At 42.1% G+C, this 21,871-nt stretch overlaps 1 protein-coding gene across 1 annotated transcript in view; it reads right to left on the reverse strand.

Annotated features, from left to right (window-relative positions):
- The window catches only part of SNX14 (sorting nexin 14), a 1,453,711-nt gene that overhangs the window by 141,959 nt on the left and 1,289,881 nt on the right, over positions 1-21,871 (reverse strand). Inside the window, exon 22 of the mRNA XM_044067476.1 lies at positions 13,706-13,797. Within this exon, the coding sequence (XP_043923411.1) occupies positions 13,706-13,797 (92 nt within the window). The remainder of the gene's footprint in view (positions 1-13,705; positions 13,798-21,871) is intronic.

Below are 21,871 nucleotides of genomic sequence, written 5' to 3' on the forward strand. Positions count from 1 at the left end.
TGGGTCTCTGCCCACTGGTTTGGAGGAAGGTCTGGAAACCCGCTTGGGGTTGGCAGTGAATGGAAGTAGAATTTGTACCCCTGGCATACAATGTTGAGGACCCATCCATCCTGAGTGATGGACATCCATTTTTTTTGCATGAAGGGCAAGGTTTCCTCCTAGGAGCACAGGCAGTTGGGCAGGGCTGGGAAACAAATTTGAAAAGTCACTGTGAACTTTTTCCACGGGGGGTTGGCTTATCACTCCTTGTTTTTGGGGTGGGGGCACTCCATTGCTTAGATCTCTGCATACCCTGAAACTGTAGTCTGGGTGGCCTGTTTCCCCTGGGTCTTGACTGGGAAGGCCCGGAATGGGCTGGAAAGGACCAGTGTTTTGAAGGGCAATGCCTACTGAATCTAGGTGGTTGCACTTGTAAGAATTCTTTAACAGTTTGCAAAGATTTAAGCTTTTTCTTCCATCTTTTTAAGAACTTCTTCTGCTTTGGTGCCAAACAAACAATCCTTATTTAAAGGAGCATCTAGTAATTTGGATTTAATATAATCTGGCAAGGTTTGCTCCTTCAGCCAAGCATGTCTTCTCAGTACAGAACCAGTGACTGCAGCCCTGCAACAAGCTTCTAGGGCATCAAAGCCACACTGCAAAGTAAGAATACTAACTTGGTTTGCATAATGCATTAGGTCTTGTAAATCTTTGTTTTCTGCACAATCTGGAAATAATACCATTTTTGTTTAATTAGTTCCATAATATGTTGCTGATACTTCAGCATGTGAAACTGGCAATTCAATGCCCTGATAGCAAGAGTTGCAGAGTTATATACCTTATTACCCAATCTGTCTAAAGCTCTGGAATCCCTGTCCAAAGGGGTAGGATTTTTGGCTGTAGTAGCCTTAATACCTTTAGGTCCCTGGGAAATGATCTCTGGATCAGCAGTAGGATTCTTGAAAAGAAACTTGTGGGAATCAGGTACTCTGTAGTACCTGTCAGGTTTCCTAGGGGCTGGAGGTAATGTGTCTGGAGTAAGACTGGATTCCATAAAAACATCATCTACAACATCCAGGACAGGGGGTATAGCTAGAGGCCTGTGCTGAGGCAACTCTAAAAATTCTCTGAGTCTCTTTTTGGACTGAGGGTAGTCTTCACATTCCCAGTGGATATGCTCTCTTAAAGTATGCAAGGTTTCACCAAAAGAAAAATCCTTTGGAGGGGAGGCAGAGGGAATGTATTTTTCTGCATCTGAATCCTCAGAGGCTGATAAGAGCATGTCCTGATAATCAGGAGGGTCAGAGTCATTGGACTCCTGGTCTGTAGAATCAGAAGGGAACTCAATTCTTTGTCTCTTAGCAGGGTAAGGCTGGCTCCCCCTAATTAGCGTAATAAGGTCTTCAGTCATTTTAAGCATTTGTTTTTGTGGCATGTGAGCTTGAGCATGCGCTTTGCTCATCGGTTTTCTAGGTGTAGTGCGTACTCTGGGCCTAAGAAACTCAGTACTTTTGGCTAAAAAAGAAGTCGTCGGTTTAATTCAAACTTCGATAGGAAGGAATACACCCTCAGAAGCCGGTGCATGAACAGTGGCTCCAGACCCATCCAAGGTAGAGACATCCGCAGGTTCCATAGTCGAAGAAGCATCTTGCAGCATACCAGACTCTGAATGGGTCTCAGCAAAGGCCTACTAATCCACAGAAGTGGGCATCAGGGGCTGAAAAGGCACCTCAGTGAGTATCAACGGACTAGCGAATAGCTTAACGGAAGAGTCATCTGCAGTTTTGGACCTATGCGGTTTATATCTGTCTTTATCTTTATGTTTTTTCAGAAGATTGGTAGTCAGATGGCTTATCAAAGCCATTTCGGAATATGGAGAATGACAGTGAAAGAATTTAGCGACAAATATAGCCTAATGACGAATATTTTGGGTGTTAAACAAGGCACAAAACCGACACCGAGGGATGTCGTGGTCTGGGCTTAAACAGGTGACGCAGTAAGAATGAAAATCTCTGTGAGGTATTTGTTTTCCACAGGCAAGACAATTGTTAACTTTTTCTGATGACGGTTAGAGCAAGAAAAAAGGATCCCCAAAGGGGTACTTAGCTTTAGAAGACTTCAGGATTATCAACTCAAAAATGAAAATTTCAGGTGGCGGCCAACCGGCAGTTGCAAACTGCTTCTGCTTTCGGCTCCTCCAAGGCAAGAAAGACTCATGTAATGGCATCGGCTGCCTGTTTTATAACCCTGACGACCTGACATCATGGAAGAAGCAACAGCATCCGACGCAGAAATACTAAGACTCTGGTATTCGGGCCAACTGAGGGCTACCTGCAGGCAGATAACCCAAGTGTGATGACTGCAACAGTGAAACATGAAGAACATCCTGTGTTTCTAGAGTATAGCCAAACAGTCCACTTATGCTGGGTTGATGAGGTCATAAGAAGGCCAAAATGTGCATATCCACAGATAAATGCCATTTGGCTTTGTTGGGCTGAATCTGTTCATAAAGACTGAAAAGGAAAAAGTCACAGACATTCAAAAGCCATGTAGTTGAAATGTTTAATGCCCTTAAGGGTCATCTGTATATATCCCATGGGCCACTAATACAAGAGTTTTAAGATATCACACAGTGAAAACACTAGCTTGGTTAGGTTTTTCCTTGTAGTTTCAACACCAGCTACTAGAAATGAGGGAACATGAAAGTAATTCTGCTACTCTGCAGTGTCTGCAGTGAAAAGGTCTGTATTTTTTATCCTAAATGTAAAATTAAAAATGTACTTTCAGTTGTGAAAGTATTTCACTTTTACAACTGCTGTCATATTTTTTTTCTGTTACAGTGCAGCATTGTTCTACAATTTTACATCAAAATGTGGCCAACCTTCTATTCAATTTGTGTTACTATGAGTTCATATATAATGTGTGTGTGTATGTGTTGTCCTTCCTCACTCAGCAGTGGTGCTACCTGTACTGCCCATGGAAAGACATCTTCAATCATTGTTTCCCCCTTTTTTAATGCAATAGACTTAGCAGTGGGATCAATGAACAACACTTCTGAAGATCATATATAATAATTCCAATGCATCTGCTTCTGTCAGGAGAAAAGCAGAACAACTGAAAAATACACAGAACTTCATTGGCTTACAAAGTAAAAGAATGCAATGCACTATGTAACCCCTTAGAACTAGCCAGTTTTTTTAGTTTTAGCACTAAAATCTGTTTCTTTGAGCTCATCACTTGTTCAGAACTCATCGTAAGCACTAAATAAGCTACAAATTACTACTGCACTCACCTTTCCTCACTTGACTAGAGGAAAACAGTTTTTAGTACTTAATAAATAAGCACCTATCCAGGCATGTCAAAGGGTCAGTTCCCGGTGTTTTCTCCTGTCTACCTGATGAATCTGGGCATCATGGGGCAATGCAGCAATTGCCTCATGTACACACACAACCCTCTCCTTCTACCACTCAACACTACAACCTGTGAGAGATGCACTTATATAGCCAAACTGGAAGCAAAGCTCTCTATACCCAAGACTGGACTAGACAGCCAAGAGGAGAAGGTAAACACTTAAACCACACCACACTCATCACATAGTCCCTCAAAACCTACACCACCAAAACACACACACAAAAACACTTAACACAAACCTACATTCGCGGAGGCTTTCAATAAGAATCTGCTCAAGCAACAGAGACCTCCAAAGCAGAAATGCAAGCAACCTCCACCCCCCCCAACACAACCCAAATAACACACAGCCCACAAACTCAGTGTGCCACTAAACCACAGCCCATAAGGCATAACAACGTACCCAATACTCTAGTCATAGGTGACTATAGTCAGGCACACTGATGTTCCACTCACCAGGCTAAACAAGGAGAAAGTTACTGTCAGCTGCCTGTCGGGTGCCAGGATCCACCACATAACACACGCACTCAAGTCACTCCACAACAAGTACAAATATGACTCTGTTATTATCTATGTTGGTGTGAATGACCTGAGACGTACCTCCCTGGACTACATGAAAAGAGACATGGAGGAGCTCTCTGATCTTGTAGCCCAGGCAGGTATGACCCTAGCCCTGAGTAGCATCCTGCCATCACCCAGAATGATACCACAGTACAAAGACAAAATGATTGACTTCAACAACTGGCTAAGCTTCTGGTGTCATTCTAAGGGGATCCAGTATCTGTCTGCCTGGGATGACATGACTGACAGATCACAATGCTTTGCCAGAGATGGCCTGCACCTGTCGCCTTTGGGATTCCGGATACCGGCTAAGGCTCTTGCCACCCCTATAGTGCCTTTTTAGGCAAGGTTCAAATGACAAATTAACTCCAAACAAGCGAATAAAACTGGTAAAAAACAACAAAATGGAAACAATAGAAGCCGGCAACAGTCAGAAGTATTTTACAAAACAAACTGTTTATTGTGAGCGTTTTCGGCTAGGAAGTACCTAGCCTTCATCAGATAAAACAGTTGTCAAAAGGTAGGCAGGTTCTTTTATACTAAATTGGGCAATACGAATTAGTTACCCAATTAAAAACTTAAAGCAACAAATTCACTATAACATCCACTAAACAAAACAAGAGTTCATAAAACTAAGATAAATAAATAAGGATGTTATAACAACATCCATATTAAATTTCCAACTATACTTGTCATAGCATCTTTTATAAAAACGTTACTAAATAACCTAAACAATTCAACACAATAATATTAATATTAATATTCAGCCCATACTATTGGCCCCAAAAAAGCAACCAATCTAGGCAAGAATGACCATTATTAATAAAGGAAATATAAGATATAATAACTTAATAATAACATAACTTAATAATCATCTTCTGAGTGACAATAGTTTCAGCATACATTTAATAGACACATTGTCATTCAGACCCGGAAAGGTTTGAGCATTTGTTCTTATTTGCCACTCTCCAAAAGGAGATTTCAAAATCTTTAATTATACTATTTTGAATGTTCACCAGGAGATGGTTGATTTTCTTTCGAAAGGGTTGACTTTCATCCCTACTAGAAGAATGGACATTGCAGACACCTTAATTGACCTCAAGTTATTTGTCCGTAAACTTAACCTCAACTTACTTATGGGCAATAGTTCAAGCATGTCTTGTTCCACTAGAGTTTCTAGCTTATTCAATCCCCCAATCCACTCTGAGTTAAATGTGTTTGAAAGAATGTGTGAATTTGATTTTAGAGCTACTAAGGAAGGCTTCCACAATAGGGTTATTAGACATAATATTAGTGTTTTGGAGAATGACTGTATCAATCTGTTAAAAGAATGTAATATTAGGGTCATGAAACCGGACAAAGGGGGAGGTCTGGTTTTCATGGACCATGAAGTTTATGTAGAGAGAATGTGCCGACACCTTGATGCTGATTCATATATTAATGTTTCTTTGAACAAAGTCAATGGAGCATATAAAAAGATTAGAGTTACCTTGGAAGACCTGTTTTTAGAGGGCTGCATTGACATTGATTTGTATCATTATTTATTGATGCTGGCACCTATCACTCCAGCTTTATTTGGGACCCCTAAGATTCATAAATCTTTGATTGACACACCTTTTAGACCAATAGTTGATGGTCATGGGTCAATCACTTATGGGTGTGCCAAATATATAGATAGTCTCCTTAAACCATATCTAGAAAGTGAATTTCAAATATGTAAGGATTCGTGGAGCTTTTTGCAAAATATTAGTAAACTTGAGTTCCAGCATAACAGTTGTTTCCTTACAATAGATGTAAAGGATTTATATACAGTCATTCCCCATGTTACTGGAATTGAGTGGATTAGAGAATTTCTGTTAATGAAAAAAGCTGATAGTAATATCATTAACTTAATTGAAACACTTTTGGAAATAGTCTTGACTAATAATTTTATGACATTTGAGGGTAAATTTTATCTGCAGAACTCTGGGGTCGCTATGGGCTCCCCTTGTGGTGGAAGTTTTGCTAATACCGTAATGGCATATTGGGAGCATAATCTATTATACCAAGACCCATTATTTCAGAACAATGTCTATTGGTACACTAGGTACCAAGACGACATGTTCTGTATTTGGGTAGGTGATACTTCCCAAATATCTGCGTTTGTCAATAACATATCTAAAACCACCACTTTTTTGGAATTTACTTACGCCATAGGGGAGGAGTCAATTAACTTCCTCAATATCTTATTAGTTAAGGATTTTGATAATCTTTGTTACAAAAGCAACATATACAGAAAACCAACATATTCGAATAACTTTCTCCACTTCTCGAGCAATCATCCGTATCATCAGAAAAGAGCAGTCGTGAAAGGCCAAATGGTCAGGGCTGCTCGTATGATTTCGGAAGATAGAGAATTTAATTTGGAATGTAATTTATTGGAAACTATGTTTCTAAATAGAGGTTATCCCCTTAACTTAATAGTGGGTGTTAAAAATGAGGTTACTCAGAAAAGGGCTAACCGGTTTTTTACTCCGTTATTGGCACGTCAAGATACAATGTATACAAGTAACTCGTTGGACGATTTAAGTCCCAGTATTAATGAAGTTAGTGTAAATCAATTGGGGCCACTGGAGCAAAATGCAGTCTATCAGGTTAGCTTCCTTAATACATATTCATTAGATCATCATTTTATTAGGGAAGTCTTATATAAAAATCGGGCTATCATTAAAGGAAATGAAACGCTGGTTAAAGCATTGGGGTGCAAACCGAAAATAACTTATAGGAGAGGGCAAAATCTTAAATCTATTTTAGAAAAGAAAAATAATTCATGCCACAACAAAATTAAAGGCATGTTTAAATGTGGGTTTTGTCCCCAATGCAAATATATTAAAATAGGTAACCAATGTGATATTAATGGGAAAAGGTACAAGATAAATTTTAAGTTCAATTGTGAAACTAAAGCTGTTACATATGTCGCATTGTGTAAGGAATGTAATGCATTTTACATAGGCAAGATGGAAAGGAAATTTAAACAGCGGATTTACGAGCATTGTTATGCCATCATAAAAAAGACCCTAATAATGCACTAGCTAGGCATGTCATAGACCACCCTAGTCACAATTTTAAATTTGCTATTTTGCAATGTAGGACACCAGGTATTAGAGGGGGCCCATGGCAATTGCAATTGGAGCTAGATGAGTTAAAGTGGCAAATAAGAACAAATGTTCAAACCTTTCCGGGTCTGAATGACAATGTGTCTATTAAATGTATGCTGAAACTATTGTCACTCAGAAGATGATTATTAAGTTATGTTATTATTAAGTTATTATATCTTATATTTCCTTTGTTATTAATAATGGTCATGCTTGCCTATATTGGTTGCTTTTTTCGGGCCAATAGTATGGGCCGAATATTAATATTAATATTATTGGGTTGAATTGTTTAGGTTATTTAGTAACGTTTTTATAAAAGATGCTATGACAAGTATAGTTGGAAATTTAATATGGATGTTATTATAACATCCTTATTTATTTATCTTAGTTTTATGAACTCTTGTTTTGTTTAGTGGATGTTATAGTGAATTTGTTGCTTTAAGTTTTTAATTGGGTAACTAATTCATATTGCCCAATTTAGTATAAAAGAACCTGCCTACTTTTTGACAACTGTTTTGTCTGATGAAGGCTAGGTATTTCCTAGCCGAAAGCGCTTGCAATAAACAGTTTGCTTTGTAAAATACTTCTGACTGTTGCCAGCTTCTATTGTTTCCGTTTTGTTGTTTTTTACCAGTTTCAAATGACAAATTCACCACCTCAACAGGTACAAGCAAGCAAATTTTGAGGGTATTGCTACTCAATGCTAGAAGTCTAAACCTCAAAATGCATTCACTCGAGCCACTCCTTAAAATGGAGAACATCGACATCTGTGCAGTGACAGAGACCTGGTTCAAGGTTCCAGAAAGCACCCCTGCATTACCAGGCTATAATTCATACCATACCTTTCGGCCACCTAACCTGGACTGAAACACTAAAGGCGGAGGCATGTCCATATTCATTAAGGATATCCACACCTCCAGGCTAGTTGTTCAGCATAATGCATCCGAGATTATCCCAGCGCAACTAACTCTGGGCAAGACTGTAATTCAAATTGTAACTTGCTACAGATCCCCCACCATGCCCCAGGATTCCCACTCCTCATTTCTTGATACACTGCAAAATATTAGGGTACAACCCAACACCCTAATAGTGGGCGATTTAAACTATCCCACCATTAACTGGGAAAACTACTCATGTACCAACTCTTTTGCTCAATGTTTTCTGGAATTCATAAATTCCAATGCCTTGGATCAACTTATCCACACCCCTACTAGGAAAGCAATATCCTAGTTCTGGTCATTACCAACATGGGCGACCGGTGTTCCAAACCAGAGGTCAATTCCTCGTTGGTCAGATCCGTCCACAAGCTAATCACCCTAGACATCCACATCCTGCTCTCACCCCCCCATTAGGGAAACCACAGTAAAATATTTCTCCAAAGCCAACTTCAAGCTTCTTAAGACAGAAGTGGCAAACTTCACGACACCCATGCAGATGGACAATAGAAGGACGACTGCTGAATCCTACACAAATGGACTTTAAAAGCACTTACATGAGTGCATGGATTTTGCTATCCCTAACAGAACCAAGATGTTATCCTCCAAAAAAAGGAAGCCAATCTGGTGGTCCCCTGCCATAAACAAACTCTACAACAGAAGAAAGAAACTGTTGCAAAAAACAGTAAAATCCCATGATTGGAGGAATTCCCTGGTCAGCCTCAGTAAGAAGCTGAGATCCCTCATAAAATCCTCCAAAGCTAGTTACTAATAACAAAATCGCCACTGATTCTAAAGACAACCACAAAGCATTCTATAGCTATGTCAAGAATCTCAATGGCAACACTCAGATCTGCTCCGAGTTACAGCACAATGGCACTAAATATACAGAACCAATTGATATTACAAACATCCTGGCAGATAGGTTCAGTGCTAACATTACTCCCCTGTCACCCCCTAAAGGGCCCATCTCTATACCGGAAGAATGCAAAGTTCTTGTAATCATGGCTGCACAGGTAAAAACCTCACTCTCCAAAGCCAAGAACACAGCATCCATGGGACCTGACAACATCCCAGGCTGCATTCTACATGAACTGCAGAATGAACTGGCACCCCACCTAAGCACCATGTTCAATCATAGCCTCACCTCAGACTTTGTGCCACTGAATGGCGGACAGCAACGGTTATTCCACTCCACAAAGGGGGAGCCACCACGGACCCCTGGAACTACCACCCCATTAGCCTAACGAGCCTGGTCTGCAAAGCCATGGAAAGTATCATCATGGATCTTATACACAAAGACACTGGTAATCTCCAAACTCTGGACCCCACCCAGTTCAGGTTTGTAAAAGTCAGATCATGTCTCCTAAACCTGATAGACTTCTTTGAAGTAGTCACCAAAGCCATAGATGAGGGTAAGGTGGTTCACACAGCTTGTCTAGATCTCACCAAGCCTTTTGACACCATCCCCCATTCTGGAATTATAGATAAACTCACTAAACTAGGTATAAATCCCTATGTCACAAGATGGGTTGCCAGCTGGCTCACTGACAGAACCCACACTGTGAAAGTAGCAGTCTCCAAATCCGACTTCAGACCAGTGACAGGTGGAGTGTCACAGGATTCAGTCCTGGGTCCTCTCCTGTTTGGTATCTACTTTTCTTAAGTACAGGCTAACACAGAAGGTCTTTGGCTAACTAAGTTCGCAGATGACTGCAAACTAGGAGCCATAATCGAAACTCTTAACGATGTGGACATCCTACAAAAGGGCCTTACGGAGACAGATACCTGGTGTCAAAGCCATGACCTCAAGCTCAATGCCAAAAAGTGCACTGTCATCCCCTTTGGTAAAAACTCTGTACACATGAGCTACAACATATATGGTAGGCTACTTAACACTGAAAGTGTGATAAGAGACCTTGGGACACAGGTGGGAAGTAGTCTCTCCTTTGATAATCACATTGCCACAATAGTCAGGAAATCCTTCTACATGGCACACCTCATCACAAAAAGTTTCTTATCCAGGAAAAAAGATGTAATTGTTTCCCTCTACTCATCATTCATTAGACCCATTATAGAGTAAAACGCCCCTTTTGGTATGTACCTCACAAGACATCTACAACAACTGCAAAAGCCGCAGAAATACCTCACAAAGAGGATTACCGGCCTCAAACAGATGTCCTATGCAGACCATCTCAAAAAACTCCAGCTTTACTCCGTCGCATATCGCCTACTCAAAGGCTATCTCTGCCTAACATACAAAGCTATGAAAAACCCAGAGCTGTTGGACATGCTCCACTTAAAGAAATCCCAATCCCTCCGAGCTACACGCTCTAGAGACCTAAACCTTGTCACTACAATAAACGGAACATGCTGGAGGGATAGATTCCTATCCCAGAGACTTACCATACTCTGGAACAAACTACCTATCTATATCAAACAAAGCTCCTCATTAGCAATCTTCAAGAAAAATCTTGATGATTGGATGGGAAATAGGAAATTCACCCCGAGGATTACCTCTGTGGCTCTGCTCAACAGGGGCACAGGAAAATAATTTTCTTGTGTGGCGTAAGTCAGGGTACCTTTTTGGCTATGCTTATATAGGCCCTAGGGCCAATAGCCTAGTACCTACCTAGGAACCACATGTCACAGTGAAGTGATATAATTCTCTTGTCAGCAGCGGGCTGCTGTAAATAAAAAAAAAAAAAGGCAGAGAACAAAAATGTTATTAGTATTTTGTGCAGATAACTCTACCAGAAGCTAGTGAAACCTGAACCTTCAGACTAAAAGATGCCTAAGGATAAGCAACAGGATTACATGAATCCTGACACAGTCTCTAGCACCTACTAACATCAGCTTGCGGCAGTACCTGAAAGGGCAAAAAATACAGATTTATCTGTGTCTGTGGTATGTCTTGCAGGTGGAGACAAACTCCCCTCCCCAAGTGCAAGACAAATTAAACTTTAAAAAAAAAAAAAGTGGGAGGGCCCGTAGGGCTGACACCAAGGAAAGGAAATTAACATTTTATAAAGTAGCCTGGTTGCTGATAACTAAGCTATATTGAAACCATACTGTAGGGAGAAAATAAACTGCAAGTAAAGAATAAGATATAGTGATACTCAGCCATGTATACTGTACAACTGATTAGCTAACACTGAAAATCAAAGAACTACAGTTGTATTAGTCAGCTACCATAACACCAGATCACTGAGGAGGGGTCAATGAAATAATTTTAATAACTTTAATCCACAAACTCTGTGGAGTCTGTGGATTAAAGTATTAAAGTGATTTGCAAACCCTCTGTTGGATTTCCTGGTTTGTCGTATTGGTGTTACATCTGGTGCATCATCTTTTTTGGTTTTAATGAAATAATTTATAACTTTTGGGTTCTACCCACCTTCTTATTCACTTTTGCTTGGTCAGATTTTTATCAGCTGTGTCAATCACTCTTAAGATGAACAATGATATTTTTGCCTATGATGTAAAGGCTCTATCTAGGTACACAAGGCACTTGTATATCTAAGCACTGTTATGCATCTGTGTCTATTCTTCAAGCCACACAGGGCCATCACAGGGAGAAGGGCTGTCTGAAACATAAATAACAACTCACTGCAGCTAAAAATAAATCTAAACATTCAGAATGAACACTTTTAACCAAACTATTCACATACCCTTTAGAAGGATTAGGGAAGGGCAGCTATCAAACATCTCTCTTCAAAGATGTACTGTTATGGTAATTACCTTACAGAACTATAGTATCATTATGGAAAAGGTCACTAACAGCAAATTATCAGATTTCGGTAGACAGCTAGACAGAAAAATTTACTTGCCACAACAGATGGTTGCAGGATCCACTGCTGTAGAACCATGCCTAAACCTGTCTTGCAGCCCGACTGCGCCTCCAACCTGCAGCGTTATATAAAAGTACAACAAGCATGGAAACATTTTCTAATGGAATATGCTAATATGTAGCTGCTGCCTTAGTAGACTGTGGTGTAATTGTACCATGCAATGCTTTACTGTACTTGTCATAACAAAAGGCAGTACTTTCAGCCAGTCACCTTGTCAAGGTTTGTTTACTGACACAGTGGTGACAATGCTACAATTGGGGATCAAGGCTACAGCTATTTTGGTATGGTATTATAATTATAGTATGCAGTTTGTTGCAGAATCAGATCCAAAAGTTTTGTTTTTTAAGTTCCTTAACTTTAAGAGAATGTTTTTTTTTTGTCTCCTCAATTTAGAGTTGAGAGGTGCCAAATCTGAGAACTGCAGAGGGTGCCAGATAATATCACTATCATACTGGCATCACCAGACATGTTTTGCCAAAAAACAGTGTAACCAAAATAAGTGCCAGAGAAGGATTATTTTTCTACTTACACTGAGCCACACTGTGGTCATTAAGGAGGAGTCTGGTACCTTTGATGATAACTTACTATTTCTGTTACTGGGACTGGAAGTATCCCCTTCAGAAGTAACAGTGGAGGGTTTTTACTTGTAACTTAATTCTTATACCGCCTACTCTGAAGATTCTCCTTTATCAGACCTAATGAAGCTACCCATTTTATCCTGCCTTTTCTCATCTTCATTTCCTTCCATCTTGTGAATTAATGTGGCAAAATATCTCAATGTGGTATAAAAAAGGCAAATACCTAACATAAGCATGCTTTATGACAATTTCATTCCTAATCTCATTTAGAAACTGTCACAGTAAACAGTGATTATTAAACTACCATGCATCACTAAATGCATGAAATTACATTACCACCAATATGGGAACCCAGAAGACTGAGACAATAAGAACTAAACAAAGCAAACAATACTGGATTGTACAGAAGTGTCTTTCAAAACTATGTACGAACTCTGCCAGACAGACAAAATAAGAGCATTCTTCATAAAACCGAGGACTGGGCTCATATTTCATTGTAGCATTAACTGATAAAGCCCCAACTATGACCCAGATCACCCAAGTTTAATTAGGTTCAACGGCATTTGTTGGAGCAGCTGAGGGAGGATGACCTTGAACGACCAACACCATCTTACACATCAGCAAAGGGAGGGAAGGAAGACTGTTAGGCTTGAAGCATTGGTGACATTTAATGGTGACTACACGGATCTCACAACCTGTACAGACTGCATTGGCTCATGCTGCATCAGGCAGTGAGTTCTCTACTAAGTTGGAGAAAAGGAAGGTTGTAAGCATACATACCTCCTTTGCTAATCAGACATCAACTGTAGACTGCTGGCAGCCTAGGGGTAGACCGGTCTAAGGGACCAGCTAACTGACCTGCTCCATACTAACCAACTTTTGCCAGTGAGAGAACAGATAAGCAGACAAGGCTTTATCAGCAGTCAAGAATGTGCTGTAGGACTCCTGCCTAGCTCAGAGATGCCTGGCTCCAACTCCTGCAGAATGAATGGGCCAACTGGGTGTAAGAGTGGAGCCACAGCACAGGTTCAGGTGCCTCAGAGTTGGGGTGAAATTAAAAAAAAAAAAAGCTAGTCTGAAATTTGGTTAAGCATACCAATACAGTCACTGGGGCTGCTGAAATTTAAAACTACAAGGAAGCCCCCTTTGCTGTGTGTGCTAATACTTAACCAATATATGCTTGCCTAATGTTTATAATGTGGCCATATAACTGTAAACAAAATAAAGTTAAACAGAATGCAAAAAATATTTAAATTAACCTGTTTGTTGAGTACTGGTTGCTGCAGTCCATCAAAAAGTAACTGGATACCTTCATACTTCGCTTCATCTCCAATGCATTTTGTTACAAAGTCTGAAAATAAACAACAGTATATTTATGTAATGCCATTCACAAAAACAAAGTGTCATTCAAGGCACACATCCTATCTTCCTTCGCAAATTAAATCACATTTAGAATATGGACATTCAGAATTATTTCAGTGGTTAATGGCACCAAGTATATGTTACATGCAGTTCTTCTGGTTTTAAAGTGCACTGGATAATGACCAAACTAAACTAGAGTATACCAAAGGTATCCTATATTTAAAACCAGCTTCTATCACAGTTCCTTTACTATCAGAACTGGTACCCTGTTGCAAATGTAATGTTTTACTTGGGTTCTAAGAAGCCTCAAAATAAAACATCTTAATTAAATAGCTCTCTCTCTCTTTATCTCAGTCTTGCTACATAAACATGAATTGAAGCAAAAAAGGTAAGGTTTTGCTTTGGCTGTTACTGTATCCTTCATTTTTTTCTTTCTCCCTCTCTCTCTCTCTCTCTCTTTCACCACCATAGATATAACTTATTTTTTCAAGGTTAAACAAGGGTTCTACTCTGGGATTACAGACCCATGACAACACTGCCACAATCGATGCTGTACTCTTAAGTGAGTCTGTTGCTCTGTTACGGGCACTAATAGGCAGGGTATTCACTTTCCCCATGACCAGTTAAGGGCATTTAACAAGGCAAACAGCAAAGTCCCAATCATATACGAAGAAAATAAAAAACAGAATGACAAAACGTAACCACAGACTATTAAATGGTCGGAGATACAGCATTACAAGTTGAACACTAAAAAAGTGTTTTAGTGCACTTGTGGGCCATTTTATCTGAAATGGTCCAAACGCTTTCCTTTTTCTGGTGACTAGGTGGACTAAGTTAATGTGAATTGGCAGCTACCAAGAGTTTTGTAATGGCTCCAATGCTAGCGGAGAAAAGAAAGTTGTGTAAAATCTTACCATAACCATAGATGTCCTTCTCTTCCATGTTGCAGTATTCACTAGTGGGTTTACCCTTCTTCCAATCAGCTTGTCCAGCCAGGTTTCCAAAGCTTTTCCAGTCCCAGATTCCAGTCAGACGTCTGACGTGTTGACAGGTACGTGGGCCATAAATGTGACGCCTGTGCGCACAAGCCCTCAGAACCAAGGAAGCCCCAGACAGAGCCATTCCTGATGGCATAGCCTTTTCAGAAGCCGGGGAGAGCAAGTGCAAGGATAAGAAGGGGAAGGTGGGAGGGAAGGAACACTGCAACATGGAAGAGAAGGACATCTATGGTTATGCTAAGATTTTACACAACTTTTCTATGTCCTTCTATTTTAATGTTGCAGTATTCACTAGTGGATGAGTACAAAAGCTCACTGTTGGCAGGGAGGTGGCCTGGATGAGGATTCAAGGAATCCATGCAGGATAGCTCTGGCAAATCCTGTCCTGGTCTTGGAGATGTGGTCCAGTTTATAGTGCCTGGTGAAGGTGTTCACAGAGAACCAGATAGCTGCTTCCAGAATGAAGTTGATGTCTGGGCCTTTAAAAAAGGCACCAGATGAAGCCATGGCTCTTGTGGAATGAGCTCTGACGTTACTGGTCAGTGTCTTCCCATGGTGTGTATAACTAAAGGAAATGTCCCTAGTAATCCAGGAAGAAATGGTTTGTTTTCCCACAGCTTTCCCCAGAGCCCTGGGGTGGAAGGAAACATAACAACTGGTCTGATTTGCGGAAAGGCTTGGTCTTATGCAAATAGAATTGAAGATGCTTGTGGACATCGAGGGAGTGAAGGACTCTCTCATTGTCTCCCTGAGGATTTGAAAAGAAGGTGGGTAGGTGAATAGCTTGATTCAGGGAGAGGTCACTGACCACATTGGGGGTGAAAGAAGGATTAATCCTGAGAGTGACCCTGTCAATATGAAAAACTAGGAAGGGTGGGGTAGCCATAAGGGTTGTAGATCTAAGATCCTCCTGGCTGATGTCAATGCTACTAGTAGTACTGTTTTCCAAGTGCAAAATTTCAAGTCAGCCTTGCCAGCTGGTTTGAAGGGTGGCAGAGTGAGTTTTTCTAGCACATAGCTAAGGTCCCAGAAAGGAGGGGTCAGTTTCATAGGGGGTCTTAAGTGTAAAACACCCTTTAGGAATAGCTTGGCTGGATGTCTGGATGGTAGTGGAGGTTACATAGGCAAGCAGGCAGAAATGGAAGACAGGTGCATTTTTAAGGAGGAGTAAGACAAGCCTGTCTTCAGGAGTTCACACAGGTGGGACAGAATCAGAGGCAGGTCACTGTCCAGCAGCTCCATCTGTCTTTTGTGACACCAGATAGAAAACCTTCTCCATTTACAGAGATAAGATTTCCTTGTTTTGGGTTTCCTGGCCTCCTGCAGTACTGAGAGCATGTCCTTGTTGTACTGGTGTCTGAAGGGAATCAGAATCCTATCAGCCACAGGGATCTCCACTGTGGATGAATCTGTGACCCCTTGTGCTGTGTGAGTAGATTCACTGAGAGGGTAAGTTGCAATTATTGTCCTTGGAGAGATACAGAAGGAGGGGAACCAGTGCTGCCTTGGCCAGTAGGGAGTCACCAACAAGATTTTCAGTAGGACTCTCTGGATCAGTGGGAAGACGGGGAAGGCGTACAGGAATCTCCCCTTCCAAGATATTAAGAAGGGGTCTGTTTGCACTGCCTTTGGGTCGTGAGTTCTGGAACAATAGCTCTGCAGTTGCCTGTTTGTGGAGGAGGCGAACAGGTCCATCTGTGGAATACCCCACCTGTTGATCAGATCTAGGAATACATCTCTTGACAGCATCCATTCATGACTGTCTAAGTTGGTTCTGCTTAAAGAGTCTGCCTGACAATTGTGCTGGGACGGGATGTAGGCTGCCTGGAAGGAGATCCCCTGGGAGACAGCCAGACCCCATACTGCTAGTGCTAGCCTGTAAAGGAGGTAGGACTCCGTCCCTCCTTTCTTGTTCAGGTACCACATCACAGTGGTGTTGTCTGTGAAGATCTTTAGTATGCTCTGTCTGAGGAGAGGCTGGAAGGCCTGCAGGGCAAGAAGTATGGCTGACATTTCCTTGATGTTGATGACTGTTTTTGTTTGTCTGTCCACAAACCTTGCACCATCCTTGTGTCCAGAGTTGCCCCCCAGCCCAGATCTGACATGTCCGTGTGCATGATTTGGGAAGGGGAGGGCATTTGTAGGGGGAGACCTGGGTTTTGGGCAACCTGGGCCAGCCACCACTTCAGTTCTTGGTGGAGGCAGGGGAGGAGTAGGATCCTGAACTCGAGGGGATGCAAGTGCTGGGTCCATACCAAGCGTAGATACCACTGCATTTTCCTCATGTGTAACCTTGCCAGGGGTAGCATGGGAATAGTAGCTGCCATGTACCCAAGAAGTCTGAGGAATTCCCTCACAGTCAGGTCGGGTGAGTGGAGGGCAGATTGTAGGTGGTGGGGGTCAGGGAAAGCACTTTCTCCAACGGGAGGAAGGCCATCCTGAGGTCTGTCTTGATTCTGCATCCTAGAAGACAATGTCCTGTGTAGGATCTAGTTGGGATTTGGGGAAATTTATAAGGAACCTAGAGACTGCAGCAGGTGCAGAAGCTCCTTTGTGTGGGCAAGGATGGTTTGTTTGTCTGCTGCCTGAATGAGAAGGTCGTCTAGGTATGGGAAAATTTGCATCCCCCTTGTCCTGCAGTAAGCAATGACTCAGGCTAGGCATTTTGTAAATACCCTTGGTGCAGTAGAAAGCCCAAAAGGCAAGGAACAAAAGGAAAATGAGAGCAGCCTGCTCTGAATCTGAGAAATTTCCTGGAGGACGGTTTTATGGGAATGTGTAGATAGGCTTGATGTCCAGGGTCACCATGAAGCCCTGAGGAAGGCTGAGGGGAAAGAGAGTGGGTAGGGTTAGCATCCTGAAGGAGGGGACCTTCAAGAAGAGGTTGAGACGGGAAAGGTTTAGGATGGGACTCCATGGTCCTTCCTTCCTTGACACCAGAAAAATTCTGAAGTAGAAGCCTCTCCCTCGAACTGAGGGTATGGAGCCTTGGAGTAGCAGCTTGTTTAGGACCTCGGGTAGGAGGGGCTTCTGAGAAGTGGGGGGTATATATAGTCTTGGAGGAGGGGGCATCCAAGACATGAAGTAACCCTCCCTCTTGATTGACAAAACCCATTTGTCGGATGTTACTAGGGCCCATGCAGGGAGGCGGTAGAGAGATGGGAGGATAGAGGGATGGTGGGAGGAGGTGGGGGTAGAAAAGGAGGCAGGCTGTCAAACACTGCCTGCCCTTTCTGGAAAGGGAGGTCTCTGGACAGTGGCCTGAGGAGTCCTAGGTTGAGTAGTTTGTCTCCTGTGGGGTCTTCTAGACCTGGTAGGGACAGAGTGCCTAGAAGTCTTTCTTATCAGTTGTGTCTTGGCTAGGTAGTTCCTCTGGAACTTTGGGACTGGAGAGACAAGGAGATGCTTTAGGTCTTGGAGTTCTTTCCCTTTTTGTTGGCGTGACTTGAAAAGATCAGCCATCTTGCTGCCAAAAAGGGCAGAGTGATCGAAAGGTGCATCCAAGAGTTTGTCCCTGAAGTCATCTGGGAGGGGCTGTAGACACAGCCAAGAGCATCTCCTCAACACAGCAGCAGATGCAGCTGACCTAGCAGAGGCCTCAGCTGCATTATACGCACACCTGAGAGAGTGTTTATTAACCTGGGAGATGAGCCCGAGCAAGGAAGATAGGAATGCTTTTGCAGCACAGTCTGGGATATCAATGAGTTTTTTGGAGGCTTGGTCTAGTAAGGCCAAGGGGTATTTGGCCATGTGTGACTGGTAATTAGTAGCCCTAAATGCTAGGGTAGCAGAAGTGTATATCTTCTTTCCCCACCTCTCCATGGCCTTGCTGTCTTTATCTGCAGGCAGGACAGTGGTAGTAGGGAGAAGTTTGGTTGGCCTATCAATAGCAACAGAAATAGTAGCTGGGTCTGCTGGAGTGTACTTGAATAGGAATTTCTCTGCATCAGGTACCCTGTATAATCTGTCTGCCCTTCTAGGAGCAGGTGGCTGGGAATCTGGATTCATGCCTGCTGCAGCAAAAGCATCCAAGAAGGCAGGCTGGACAGGTGTAATAGGAGCCGGTGAGATTCCATCTGGATCAGGTCACAGATTTTTTTTTGCACTTCAGACATGTCTGAGCATTCCCATTTGAAGTGTTCTCTCATGAGATTCACTGTGTCCCTGAATGTAAGGTCATCTACAGGGGAATTAGGTTCTGCAGAGGCTTCTTCTGAGGATCCAAACCCCAAAAGGGAAGAAATCCGTGAAGAGTAGGACAAGGCGTCCTCTGAGGAGTCTGACATTTCTTCCTCTGCAGGTTGGCTAGGAGTTCTCTCAGGCAAGGGAAGCCTGGGACTGAGAAGAGGTGGAGCAGTAGGAGGAAGGTCTGCAGTAGGCCTAAGGACCAGGAAGGCATTGTAGAGGCTCTGGCTGAAGACCTGCAACTCAGGCAAGGCCTCAGGAGTTGGAGGAATATGCCTAGTCTTTTTCTTTTTCTTGGTAGGCTTAGCCGGCGTCTGGTTGGCAGTAGGCCTGGAAGTCATAGTAGGAGCGGTGGAGGCCAGGTCCGAACTGTCCACCCCAGTTACTGGTTCCCCCCTGGCATTTGCATCTGTCTCAGGCACCGGGATACCCCCCCCCGGACGTGTCATCCACTCTGGATTGTGTGGCCTCCTGATAGGTACTCACTTTATCCGAAGCGGGGGACGCCATTTCCTTGGCCAAGCGGACAACGGCTACAGGCTGACAATTGGCTGAGGGAGGTGCAGTGTAAATAGACAGCCACATGGGCTTGGCCCTCTTCCTGGGTAGTTCGGATGGGGCATCGGGGGTGGCTTTCATACTGAGAGTGATCTGTTTAAGGTGCTGGTTCTCAAGATAAAAGTCAAGGGCCTGAAGTCAGTGGTGAAGGGTCTTAGGGACGAACGACTTAAAGATGGTGAAGTTTTTGTAATAGTGATCCCTGCCCAAACAAGAGAGACACTGGTCGTGGGTGTCTTTATGGGGAATCTGTTGACCACAGTTGCACATTAACAGACTACAGTACTACAGAAAGGACTGAAGAAAATCCCCAATGGGGTACTTATCTTAATGCAAAACTGATTCAACATCCACGAGTAGCAGGAACACCTAGCGTATGGCTGGTGGCTGAAAAGTTCTGAAGGCTGGTGTGCGCTGATGTCACATTTATGGCCCATGTACCTGCCAACACTTTAGACGTCCAATGCACCATCAGGGACTGGAAAAGCTTTTGAAACCTGGCCGGTCAAGCTGATCGGAAAAAGGGTAAACTCACTAGTGAATACTGCAATATTGCAATAGAACAACATCTTGTGAGCTGCTGTCTGCTGGAATGGCCCATTTAACTGCTAAAATGGATACTGCAGCTGTCCTTTCAAGGACTATTTTTCTGCAATTTGGGATTGATATCTGCAATAAAAGTGCCTGACATGATTTATACAGTGAAGGTCTTGAGTGTGCTGTTATATCAGTCTGCAGACTTGCTTACTCTTTACATAAACAGAAAAGCAAAGCTATACTAATCTTTGCATGGTTATCTGCAAACAGATTCCATATTACATCAACAAAGGTACTTCATTAAAATGTGAATTTATTTTGTTGATTATCTGCAGTGCTATAAGATGCTTTTTTAATTTTTTTATTTTCACAGACAGCTCTAAATTCCTGAATGCTACACTGTCCCCTGATTGCCTGACTCATCGTGCTAGCTGTTTTTATTTTTATTCTTACTTAATTTTTACTGAACTTCTCAAGCTGGAATAGTCCAGCTGGAATATTTAAAAATTAACCTTCAATTACTTGTTGTTGTGTCTTTCGGCTTTTCCTGTTTAGGGGTCGCCACAGCGGAACTCCGGTCCGCTAATGACTGGCAGTAGATTTTTACGTGCCAAGTTGCCGGCCCTGATGCACAACCTTCAACGAAGGTACGCCCATTCACGCATGTCTCCACACACAAGATGCTCTAGCTGAGAATCGAACAGGACAACGTCTTACTGTGAGGCAACAACGCTACCGCAGCACCACCACCGCAGTCCTTAACCTTCAATTACTACCTAGTACAAATCACTTTTCAATTACTTTGATACATTTTCTTATAATATATAGAATGTTGAGCTTTGTGGTTCTTAGCTGTTATTTATTTTCATGTAAAATCCTTTCTTTTGCTTCTAAGGATTAACCTCCTGATGATAATATTTTGAAATGATTTTAATATATATTCTGTCGGCTTGCAGACAATACACACAAGCTTTCTTAACTAAGCAAATAAAGGTCATTAAATGTGACCCACTTGAGTGTTAAAAGTCCTGTCATTTATAGTTTATTTTATTTGCTGCTTAAGATTTTAACCTAAGAGCAGAGTCTTTCTATGATGGATTTTTCATATGACAAGGATTTCCTATTGGCCTTTCCTCCATCTGAGTTGGCATAACCATCTAACTAGAACAATGCTGTGTTGTCAATAACTCATCACTGCAAACTACCAGCAGGCAGTGTGTGGAAGTAGCTGGCCTCTGACTGAAAGGATCTAAGCAGGCAGATCACAGTACTAACCACCACCATCTAATGAAGACATGAAATCGAAACATAACTATGAACTGTCTCTGAAACCCTCCCAGGGAGTCACTGGTTCAATGAGCTGAGAACTTTAGTCCATCAACCCAGTCTTACAGCTTGTTGTGTAATTCCAGATCAATCCATAATAAGTATGGTATAATCCAAAATATGATTCAGAGTTTGATCTAGTTATCAACATATGGCTTGACAAGACCTTACAGCCTCATACAGCACTTGCCACAGCACTTTGCTTTCCAGTTACCCTGAATATCAGAAGGGATATTACTGGCAGAGTAAGAGCTACATGCTTCACATCTTGGATGGAGATGATGCAGCTTGATGAGTCCTTGTGGCAGGAGCAAACTGCATCTTCATTTACTATCCAGCCACTTACATGGAAACGTTTCTGCACCACATCAGATATCTCTGCATCAACAAAGTGTCAAGTTATAGGACAGTTGTGTACACTTACCATAAATGTAGATGTTAAAGTGTATTCACTGTTGC

Source organism: Protopterus annectens, chromosome 1.part0, assembly GCF_019279795.1.
Source record: "Protopterus annectens isolate FY-2018-M chromosome 1.part0, PAN1.0, whole genome shotgun sequence".
In the NCBI taxonomy this organism is placed as follows: domain Eukaryota; kingdom Metazoa; phylum Chordata; order Ceratodontiformes; family Protopteridae; genus Protopterus; species Protopterus annectens.